General features: G+C 39.4%; 1 protein-coding gene across 1 annotated transcript in view; it reads left to right on the plus strand.

Moving 5' to 3' along the window:
- The window catches only part of snx4 (sorting nexin 4), a 51,030-nt gene that overhangs the window by 18,573 nt on the left and 20,023 nt on the right, over window positions 1-12,434 (plus strand). Inside the window, exons 4-6 of the mRNA XM_067987316.1 lie at window positions 1,677-1,826; window positions 3,782-3,829; window positions 9,816-9,871. Coding sequence (XP_067843417.1) covers window positions 1,677-1,826; window positions 3,782-3,829; window positions 9,816-9,871 — 254 coding nt within the window. The remainder of the gene's footprint in view (window positions 1-1,676; window positions 1,827-3,781; window positions 3,830-9,815; window positions 9,872-12,434) is intronic.

Genomic DNA, 12,434 nt, shown 5'->3' on the forward strand with positions numbered 1-12,434 from the left:
CCATCCCATTTCTAGCTAGGGAAGAATCAGCTGGGGTCACTTCCTTTTAAGAAATCTGAAGGAAGTCAGGTGATTTGCAGTAGACTGAAGTTTTTAAAAAAAAAAATTCATAGCTACTAGGCATCTCTCTGGCCAACTTGGACCTCCATTTTTATCAATGTGGCTGTTGTATGTTGGAATGAACCAGGTTCAAATCCACAGTATAATGGAGTCATACTTGCTGGTGCTTGCAGAGATCATTACAGTAAAGGAATCTTTTCAGCCTGGCCACAGTACTACTGAGATAAGTTGCACTTCAGAGTACTGGATATCCATTATTTGGATTCTGCCATGAGTTTCAAGGGCAAATTTACAGCATGCCCCAGGAATGAGAAACAAATTGGAGCACATAGAAATTAGGTGTTGAAAGTTGTATGTACAAGGAATGCCCCAAATTTCAGATTACTTTGTATCGAGTCCATGTTTGGATGGACTCAACTTCCTGTAAAGTACTAAAACAATCTTGAGATAACTGAGGATTTGAATACCTCAACCTTTTCTAGAAGGTATGGGCTGCTCATAGGCACTGATATGTCTGTGCAGAATAGTTTCAGCATTCTTCCATAATGGTGAGGTATCACAGATATAGTTGATTGCTAGAAAACTGATAACCAATCCAAAACATGTAGTGCAAACACCAGATGTTCAAGGAGTGAACCATTCAATTGCCATCTGTTTGGTGTCTTTGGAAGCCAAGATAGAGGATTAGGCTAACCAGGGTGTGGTCAGGTAACTGAACAGAACCAGTCTTGCATGAGCAGACTACAGGGCACACAAGGGTGACAAAATTAGCCTGGAGTATAACTTGAGTAGGAAAAGGATCCCAGGCATGCTTGTTATACTGGCCAAACATTCACCTGAGGCCATGTTTTCAGTGTACATGCCAGCTATCTGCCCATTCTGCTAACCTGTATGTCTTCCTGAAGTCTTAAACAGTATTCACTGTTTGCCAAAACTCTGTTTTTGTTTCAAGATGATCGCTATAGTCCAAATCACTTGAATATAGAGAACAAAAGTGGACACTGCATTGACTCTTGGACACCACTTCAACCCTGCTCCGAGCAACACCCATTGACCCGAACTCTCTGTTTTCTGTCCATCAAGCAACTCTCTCTCCATATTGCTACATTTCCTCTTCTACCATATACCTATATTTTTCCAACTGGCCCCTTGAGATACCTTTTTTCCATTTGTATGTCAATGTGGTTAGAAAAATTGTGCATTACATGGGAAAACACCCTAAACCATGACTTGTGCTGAGCAATACCATGGATATCTGTCTGACGAGTTCAAATTGAAGTGAAAATTTAGGAATCTTCTTTGGAAGTTCATGTGAAGAGTAATCGATATTTTGATTAGACTTCTGGATGAGGTAGTAGAGACAAAAGAACTTCAGATTAGTTGGATACTGTGATGGGGAACTGCATAATTTTCTAGAAAGATGGGTGGAATGGCCTTCCTTAACCATATTTATTATGTGATTAAAATCTTGTGACCTGAAGAGTTCTCAACTACAGTGCTTTCAAGAGATAATGTAAACCTGCAGGATTTTTCATGAGTTAATGCATTTTCTGAAGCACCATTTACAGATAATAAAGCACAACTTGAATAACCTGTCTTGTACCTGATTCCTGCAGGCAGAATTTGTTTGGCATAAACTATCCGCTGATAATATGGATCCTGATTTTGTTGAACGACGAAGGATTGGTCTTGAAAACTTTCTTTTGCGTGTTGCTTCTCATCCTGCTCTCTTTCGAGACAAGATCTTGTATTTATTTTTAACACAGGTATTGGCAGCTTGTTTCATTTTTCAACTCTCTTGTTCTTTCATTTTGAAATGCAATTGGTTTAAATTTGGTGCAGGCAGAGTCATAAAATGATTTTAAAGCTACAGGTGTGTACCGGCTACAAGTCACTGCAATAAATTAGTTTTGCTGCTCTTATTTTCTTAAACATAGTTGCTTAGTTTGTGTCAGCCTTGGCTCAGTTGGTAGCATTCTCAACTCAGTCAGAAGGTTGTGGGTTCAAGCCCCACTCCAGAACTTGAGCACATATTCTGAGCAGACACTCTAGTGCAGTAGTGAGTGAATGCTGCTCTGTTGCAGGTGTCATCTTTTGGATGAGGCATTAAACTGAGGTTTAGTCTGTCCTCTCAGGTGGACATAAAAGATCCCATGCCACCATTCAAAGAACAGGGAAGTTTCCCTGGTGTCCTGGCCAACATTTATCCCTCGGACAACACCACCAGAAAAGTTTAATTGGCCATTTTTATCTCAATGCTGTTTGTGGGAGCTAGCTGTGCCCAAATTGGCTGCCACGTTTCCCTACATTACAACAGTGACCACACACTTCAAAGGTAATTAATAGACTGTGAAGTGCTTTGGGGGGACCTGAGGTTGTGAAAGGTGCTATACAAATGCAAGTTTGTTCATCTCTGCCAAGATTGCTGCAGCTTCCATTTAAGGTGGGAGAAAAACCACACTGACTGCAGCAGTTCAAGAAGGTGGCTCACCACCACCTTCTCGAAGGCCATTGGGGATGGGCAATAAATTCTGGCCTTGCCAGCGACGCCCACATCCCATGAACTAACTTTTTTTTAAAAAGCGGCTTGACTTTTGGTGTCCCACTAGAATTCCCGCCACCATTTTTGTTTGTGCTTTAGGTACTCACCAAGATCACATTCATAAAGGATTTGTCTTTTATTTTGTCCTGGCTGCAACTTGTTATACAATGCAACACACCAGGATCTTTACGCTGGTGCTGTGGTTAATTTCCTTTATTCCTATTTCTATTCTTACCCTCCCCCTCCCCCCTCCCAAATCTCCACTGCATTGCCTTGAAATTAAGAATTTGCCCTGTCAAGAATCAAATGATACAAAGCTTGAACAGGAAATAGCCATCTGGTTCATCAAGAAGTTTGCTTCCACAGACCACCTACTATCTACTCAATTATGGATTCTACTGTACTTGTATTCAATTTCCTGCAGGAAAGCTCTGGAAATACTCCCTGATCTCTACTCCAGATCTTTGCTAATGAATACTCTTCCTTTGTGTACCTGTTCAAAGCCACTTTTATGTTGCTGCTTAGTTCAGATTCTGGGAGAATGGCATCCATGACTGGTGTGTTGATGCAGTTTTTCAGGACTTTTTTTAACCCTCCCCCCCCCCCCCCCCCCAACCCCCAAACCAGAATAAAGAAGCTAAGTTTAGCACTGTCTCGCAGAATCAAAGGTAAAACAGCGCCAGTATAAAAGTGACTTATGGTTTCATTTTCCGGTGTTACCTACTGTACTACATTACAATAGCTCCACTCCAATGAGTACTGCAAAGTACTATGCTACCAGAACAGTTTCACTTTCAAATTATTTGCTTTTCATTAACAAGATTCTTCATTTCAGTTTTTTACCCATTCAGAATCAGAGATTTTTCATTAAACTTGTAAGATTAAAATTACTGGGTATTTTCCATTTATGCAGAGTGGAAAATTATTTCATTTAAATATTCAGTGAATTGCAAATGACACAATGCAGAAAATAATTAGATCAGATCAAATTGCTGTAAAATTGTTTTTAGGTGCCTATAAACAGAAGTTTACAAAATAATTCAGCAAGTCAAATGTCTACAGATTAGTATTTTTAAAAAAAAAACTGACCTCGAATGTGCCTGTTTAGTGTGAAAGTAACCTGTTTTAAATGATACATTAGTATATTGGAAGCTAGTTTTTTCACTTTAATTTTCTTAGGAAAATGGCTGGAAAGAAGCAGCAAATGAGTCTGGATTCCAAGCTAAGGTAAAATACACTTTTTGCTCTATTTGGCAAGGTAAATATGAATTATACTAATTTTAAAAATACTTAACTTTTTTAAAAAAAAAAGTTAGAGCATAATTTGGCATTTTATCATGCATAAACATTTTTTAAGTTGTCCAGTTTTCAGCAATGAGGGGAAATTGCATTAAACTCATTAGAGTGACAGTTTTTTTGGGGTGTAAGTTGGAATTTATGAAAATTATTTTAGGATGGCTTCTCGAAGAAATTAGAGGTTTTGAGTTATTAGGATGGACAATTTAGTGCTTTTTGGAGTAAGCAATTTCCATCATCTTTTGCTGAAAGAGCCCAATGTTCATTGGGTCTTGAGCACTGCTTCCTTGAATGTCATTTTTCAACTATTTTTGACCAAAGGAGGGGAAAAACGTGCGCAATTTGTAGTAGTAATTTGTTTTGGTCAATTGATTTAAGTATTAAGAGGCTGACATGTTCTCTGAAGATGAAGTCTTAATTACAGGCCTGTACACACCATCCTCTTTGCCATGTGACTTGGTACAGATGCTGTTTCTGAACCTTGCAGTTGTAAGGATTGTTTTCTTGTTGCATTGGGCTTACTATTAATTTAGTCAAATAGCTTCCAGTAAGTTATTCTGTGGTCTGCCTTGTTCTGTCCAGTGTGTTTGATATTTTCCCCCTGATTAATTTTCTCAGTTAATTGTGAACTACCTTTTTAAGCACAGCATTTGTTTGAGATTTTTCTTTTTTACTTTTACTTTTGTCTTGACACAGTGGTAGCACTCACCAGAGTCCATAAAATTGAGGGTTTAAACCCTACTGAGATGAGCACATAATCTATGCTAATACTTGTGTACAGAAATGGCAAGAGTGCTGAACTTTCAGAGGTGCTTTTTTTAATGATTGAGACATTAAACAGAGGTCATGTCTGACCTCTCAGGATGGACATAAAATATCCCACGGCACTAGTTGAAGAGGAGCAGGGGAGGTAAGTCTCCCAGTGTCCAGACCAACATTTATCCCTCAACCGATATCACTAAAACATATCATCTGGTAATTTTTCTCATTGCTGTTTGTGAGGCCTTGCTGTGCTGCCATATTTCTCTACATTATAAGAGTGACCTCAAAGTCATTCATTGGCTGTGATGTGCTTTGGGACATCCTGAGCTTGTGAAAGGCCTATATTTATCAAGTTCTTTTGATCCTGTGGTTTATTTCCTTTTACTGGATTAAAATTATTACACATGGCAATCACTTAAAATAAATAAAATGCTCAAAGGTGTGGTATCTAGGAAAACAGGTCAGTTCTCAGATGCATCTGGCTACCTCTAATCTGGAGGTGGTTATTGTACTGTTAATAATCAGTCACTCCTAATACTTCCCTGTGGCTGTTGAACACTGATGCAACAACTACTTGGACCTTTAATGTCTTTGGATGATGCCACAGAGGGCAGCATGTAGATGAGAAATAGGAGGGGCCAAGCATAGATCCTTGGGGGAATACAGAGTAACAGTGCAGGGGTGGGCAGAGAAGCCATTGCAGAAGATTCTCTGGCTATGACTGAATAGGCAAGAGTGGAACCAACTGAGGGCAGTCCACTCAGTTGGACAACCTGAAGTGTGGAGGAGGATGATTGGTCAACCAAATGATGTGGGTACTTTCCTTAGTTACTCCACAATAACAAAAGGATCTCTCAAACTGGAAATAGCTGAGCTACAGAACATAACTGGCTACTGTGGCTTTAAAAGAAACAAGTCAGTGGTCCACAGCAGGACAATGTAGTAAAATCTAATGAGAATCTATGTAAGTTGTTTAAATCATGTAAAGCACATCACCATTTCTACTCCACTCTTCAAAACCCTGGCAACTCCAGCGGTGTGAGGTTGGGTTCATCTTAAAAATGGTGACAATCACAGGCAGTTACAAGAGATACATTTTTCAGGGGTAACTTTAGAACAATTTGTTTTCTCCCTTTGCCAACCTGTTTTAAAATACCAAGTCTTAACATTGAAGGAGCTGGATACTGTATCAGCTGCTGTTCTAGTCATAAGCTTTCAACTCCATTCACTAATGTGGTTTTAAAATTGAAAGTGCTGATTTGAATAGAGCTGAATACTGATCAGCTCGCTGTGTGCTCACTGGCACTTCAGACAAAAATCTTAAATTGCAGAATGTAGCGCTGCAACAAATTGCTTGCTGTAGCTATTCTTTGAGACTTGAACAGCAAAACTTACTAGGTTTCTCTTTTAAGGAACTCATTCCTGGACAAAGACCCCATTAAGTAAATATTCCTGCTAAAAGGATGTCCATTAACTGCTATATGCTAAATTATGTCTGTAGCTTTCAGCTTTGACAAAAGGCCAGGATGTAATGAACCATACATTAAAACATGAAGGAATTAGGTACAATCAGCTATTCACACAAGATGCTACCAGTAGCTTATACTCACATTGAAAAGTGCTCTACTATGGAAGTCCTCTATCATTTGTCACCAAGTTTGATGAAGGAATTTTGCACCATAACTAGAATTTCCACTGGAGATTTATTTCAAGATTACTTTTCTAATCTTGTTCTGTTTACTACTCAATATGCAATCATCTCTAGTTGCTTATGTAGTTCAATCACAAAAGGGAGGTGGAAGATGGCTAATTACAAAGTAAGATTGTAAACAATTTTACAACACCAAGTTATAGTCCAGCAATTTTATTTTAAATTCACAAGCTTTCGGAGGCTTCCTCCTTCATCAGGTGAACGATGTGAAAATATCATTCACCTGACATCGTTCACCTGACGAAGGAGGAAGCCTCCGAAAGCTTGTGAATTTAAAATAAAATTGCTGGACTATAACTTGGTGTTGTAAAATTGTTTACAATTGTCAACCCCAGTCCATCACCGGCATCTCCACATCATGACTACAAAGTAAGAGGCATTTGATTCTTAATATTTGATCCTTTACAAATAGCAAGCACTTTAGTTGCTGTTATTAACCCTAGAGCTTGTTCTTGTGTATGAGAAGCCCAGTGATTTCTCCTTTTTAACAAGTTTTTAAAGACTTATATGCTTGATGTTTGATATGAACTCAATTATCCTGATTTCTGAAAATTATTGACCAGTTAAAATATTGCAGTATTTATCTTTTTTAAGCTTGGAAGTTGGTTGATTCAAAACTGCAGAAGTGTCGAATGAAGCTGTTCTCTGTTTTACAGCACTAAATGTAGGTGTAAAGTGCATATGGATACCATATTAATAAATGTACTGTAGGTTTTTTGTCTGTCTCTCACTTGCATGTATTTGGCCACACTGGGGATTTACACATCAGAAATCCACTGATATTTTCTCCCTCCTTGAAGTAGTAAGTAATTAATGAAAAATGTACTCCCTTTGTTTAATTCAGGCCATTTTAAATATTTAGAGCACAGCAATGACTGCATCACCTTCTACAGGACTACAGTTAATGTTTTTGGAAATGAAATGGAAAAATCTTTATCTGTTAATCAACAAAATTTTCTATCCAAAAATACTTGCTTATAGTCAGAATTATTGAGATTGTATCAAGACAACTTTGCTGCAAAAAACCCTATTTACTTGCCCACCTCCTCCCTGCCCCAAAGATAAATAGTCACAAGTTGATCATTAGACAAATGATAAGTGCAGATTTGAGCCCTCATTGCAACATGCCTCTCAAACACCGTTGTGTGCAGCACATCCCATAAAATGAGGGCTTCCGATCAAAGCACACACACACACCATGCCCTATCCGTGTAGACCATCAACTAGAGTTGCTTGCCTTTGCAGCTCAGCCAAGAGAGGCACAGTAGTGCAATCTCAAACCTAAATGTCTTGCAGCAGCTGTCATTCCAAGTCCGAGTTTCAGGCAATTAAAAATCTGTCTTCAGTGTGATGAAAGGGCAATGTGTCGGCCATCTTCATGGTTCAAGGGGCGCAGAGAGCATAGCCTACTTGTAACTTTTTTTTGCCATAAATGCACCTTGCAGCTTGGTTCTTGATCTCTCATTTGTAATCTCTATGCTTAGGAGTTCCAAACCATGATGTATTTGCTTAAATTGTATTGGGGTTCTGGTCTTTGTCATTTGTCTTCAAGAACAAGAGTACCCTTTGCCCTAGTTTCAAAGCACTGCATCCATCAAACTCGGCATCCCCCAGAACTCCAAGGGGGCAGTTTAAATCTTCAAGTCCATACCTTTTTTGAGATCCCTTCTTGAGCAGTGCAGACCTGTAATGCCACAATTTGGGGCACCCACACTTGTAGTCTATTGGTTAGGTGATTTGTTTAAAATAGTGAGTGGAGTGCACTAGATCATCTGGCAGCATCTGCAAAAAGAAACTCCATAATTCTTTCACAACTGGATGATGCTTAAAGATAGTTCCTTATGATGCCATTCAGCACATTGAAGATCTTGAATTGAAAACTCTTCCTCACACTCATCTACCCTGTCATTGATCCTGTAGCTGGATTAAACATGTCTGGTTAAATCCAAGATTTAGCTAATTACTCCTATAGCTTCCAGCTTCATAATGTTGAAACCCTTAAATTGAAAGAAATGTTAGTAGATTTCCCTGAGCATTGATATTCCAGTCATGTAAATACATGTTCCTCAAGAATGAAATGAAGTCTATTCTTTGCCTCCAAAGCAACTGATGCAAGTGCTGTAACAACCTGAAGAATCACCATAAGAGTCACTGATACAGCTAAGGTCATTGGATAATGCTGCTCTGAACTTTCTTCCTTCTAAGCTCTAACTATGCTGACTTACCCCTTTTTTGTTTTTCTTCCTCCTTCTGATATCCTCACTATCTTCTGATCAAAACTTGCTGCACAGTTTCTTACTCTCTGATTCTCATATGGACTTGGTTTCTCCATACATAAAGTATACAACTTTTAAAAGGAATGCAGAGAGCTATATTGGTTTCAGTGTATCCGATGGACCTTGATCTGCCCAGTGAAGGCTTTAATATTCATATGAACTACAAGTGGAAAAGTGAATTGGTAATGTGATGTATTTATAGGATCCTGAGCCATGTTTTTAAAAGAAAAAGTGACTTCTTCTGAAATGGTGTGGTTCTTGTGCATAGAGCAGCTAATTAGGTCCATGAAGCAGAACGCTTGAGGCTGGCTTTATTGTGACGTGGATCGCTGTGATTTGTATATATTTTTGTGTTGGTAGCTCTCCAGTACCTTGCCCAAGTGGTCGGTCATCGTGTATGAACTTAGAGTTAAATGTTGGCAGACCATTTATTCATGCACAATCACACTTTCCAACAGTGTGTTACTGGATAGCGATCAGGAGCAGCAACCCTGGCTCCCGCTCCTGCACCCACCCCCACCCCCTTGTCCTTTGCCAGTAAAATACACTTGTTTTAAATTTACAATGCCGACAACTTTCCTTAAAACTACACTAGTGTTTGCAGTTTCAGCTATTCACTGAGCTCTCGGAGTTCATCAAAACTTGGATGAAGAGAAAATTGTGCATCACAGCACTCTAAGTATGGGGTCATTTTTCTGCTGAAAATCTGGTATTTGTTGAAATTACAACTTTTTAAAAAGTTGTAAAATGTGGGTCTATAGCAAATTCCCATTCTTGGCAGTGCCCACAGAGGCACTTAATGTGGCAGTTTGGGTTTTTTAATCAGACTCTTGTATATAATTACCAGTGAGTTTTCATGAAGACATTCTGTTCCCATTGCTTGCATGTTCATGCCTGTCTGTCTATAACTTTGTTGTCTAGAGAAATGTAGCCCCTCTCTACGGTCACTGTACTAGCATAGCTCTGATTCTCCTGTGCTGGAGAGAGGTTAAAAATCTCTTGAAGGGAGGGAAAAGCTCAGCATCCTGGCCTGCCCTTGTGTATCTTTTATAATGTCCAGTTTGAAAGTTAAATTGACTTGATTTTGGGAGCAAATCATTTTCTTGCACATCAATCACCAAATGGAGAAATATTTTCAAAACTTTGACATGTAACTATTTTCAAACAGGCAGATTCCAGGTTAAAGGCTCTCAATGCAACATTCAGAGTCAAGAACCCAGACAAGTAAGTTTTTCCTTTTTACATTGTCACTTTGATTTGAAATCTTGTAGCTGTTTTATAAGAACATAAGAAATAGGAGCAGGAGTAGGCCAATCGGCCCCTCGAGCCTGCTCCGCCATTCAATAAGATCATGGCTGATCTGGTCCTAATCTCAAATCTAAAATCATGTCCAATTTCCTGCCCGCTCCCCGTAACCCCTAATTCCCTTTACTTCGAGGAAACTGTCTATTTCTGTTTTAAATTTATTTAATGATGTAGCTTCCACAGCTTCCTGGGGCAGCAAATTCCACAGACCTACTACCCTCTGAGTGAAGAAGTTTCTCCTCATCTCAGTTTTGAAAGAGCAGCCCCTTATTCTAAGATTATGCCCCCTCGTTCTAGTTTCACCCATCCTTGGGAACATCCACCCGATCAAGCCCCTTCACAATCTTATATGTTTCAATAAGATTGCCTCTCATTCTTCTGAACTCCAATGAGTAGAGTCCCAATCTACTCAACCTCTCCTCATATGTCCGCCCCCTCATCCCCGGGATTAAGCGAGTGAACCTTCTTTGTACTGCCTCGAGAGCAAGTATGTCTTTTCTTAAGCATGGAGACCAAAACTGTATGCAGTATTCCAGGTGTGGTCTCACCAATACCTTATATAACTGCAGCAATACCTCCCTGTTTTTATATTCTATCCCCCTAGCAATAAAAGCCAACATTCTGTTGGCCTTCTTGATCACCTGCTGCACCTGGATACTAACCTTTTGATTTTCTTGCACTAGGACCCCCAAATCCCTTTGTACTGCAGTACTTTCCAGTTTCTCGCCATTGAGATAATAACTTGCTCTCCGATTTTTCCTGCCAAAGTGCATAACCTCACATTTTCCAATATTGTATTGCATCTGCCAAATCTCCGCCCACTGACCCAGCCTGTCTATATCCCCTTGTAGGTTTTTTATGTCCTCCTCACTCTCTACTTTCCCTCCCATCTTTGTATCATCTGCAAACTTTGATCTGTTACACTCGGTCCCCTCCTCCAAATCGTTAATATAGATTGTAAAGAGTTGGGGACCCAGCACCGACCCCTGCGGAACACCACTGGCTACTGGTTGCCAGTCCGAGAATGTACCATTTATCCCAACTCTCTGCTTCCTGTTAGATAACCAATCCTCCACCCATGCCAGAATATTACCCCCAATCCAGTGATTCTTTATCTTGAGCAATAATCTTATGTGGCACCTTGTCGAATGCCTTCTGGAAGTCGAAATACACTACATCCACTGGTTCCCCTTTATCTACTCTGTACGTTACATCCTCAAAGAACTCAAGCAAATTTGTTTCCCCCCTCCTTTTTGTGCCTGTTCTATAGCAGTTTGTCCTTGAACACCAAAGTTTAAGTTGAGCTTTTTTGCACTGCAGATAGTTATTATAATTGTCAATTAACCTCCTCCTTGTAATGTAATGTATATAAAATGGTTAGTTTTGTGATAACTTTTGGGTTTACTTTTTTTTTGTTTGACCTATTAACTTGGCCTTATGAATGAGTCATTGTATGCTCACAATTTCTACTATACACTAACATGTGCAAGATGTAAACAACAAAGAAATGTCAATTTTAAATATATACAGATAGCATAATTTTGGTGAAGACCTAAATGCAAAGAAATTCCACTGTGATGCAATTGTGAAGGCATTAGATTTTTATCCCGATCACATGATTTGCTGAGATCTTAAAGCTCTTTATCTTGACACATCTCTTCCTGGAAGTCTATTCTATTTACTGATCACTGTCAGTCATAACTCATTGGGTAGCATGCTCACCTCCTGAGTCAAGATCATGGATTTGTGCCCCACTCAAGGGACTTAAGCATGTAATCCAGGCTAACATTCCATTGCAATACTGAGGGGGTGCTGCACTATCGGAGGTGCTGTCTTTCCGATGAGACGTTAAACCGAGGCCCTGTCTGCCCCCCTCAGGCATGTAAAGGATCCCATGACACCATGAAGAAAAGCCAATATTTATCCCTCACCCAACATCACTAAAACAGATTATCTTGTCATTATCTCATTGCTGTTTGTGGGAGCTTGCTGTGTGCAAATTGGCTGTGTTTCCTATATTACTTCAGTGATTAGACTTTAGAAGTACTTCATTGGCAGTTAAGTGTTTTGGGATGCCCTAAGGTCATGAAAGGTGCTATATAAATGGAAGTCTTTTTTGTGTAATGAGAAAAGTCCTGACATCAGTCCTAAATTTACCTTGTATTAGTTTCAATTTGTGCCCCTGGTCCTACTCTCTTTAACTGTAAATATTCTGGGTTTATCTTTTTTAAATTCCCTTAACTATCCTGTACCTCTAAGATCTTCTCTCAGACACCTCCTCCTTTCTGGGCTGAAAAGCCCAAGTTTCTTGAGTCTTTCCTCATATTCAGGGAAATAGTGCCCAATTCTTGGACACTAGGGATCAGTGGTCTGACCAGAACCTTATACAGTTTGGTCGCAACTCTGACTTGTATTCCACCATTTTAGCTATGTAGTTCAACATTCTCCTGGCTTTGTTAATCTCTGCTCTGCACTGGTTGGA

This window comes from Heptranchias perlo, chromosome 7, assembly GCF_035084215.1.
Source record: "Heptranchias perlo isolate sHepPer1 chromosome 7, sHepPer1.hap1, whole genome shotgun sequence".
NCBI lineage: Eukaryota > Metazoa > Chordata > Chondrichthyes > Hexanchiformes > Hexanchidae > Heptranchias > Heptranchias perlo.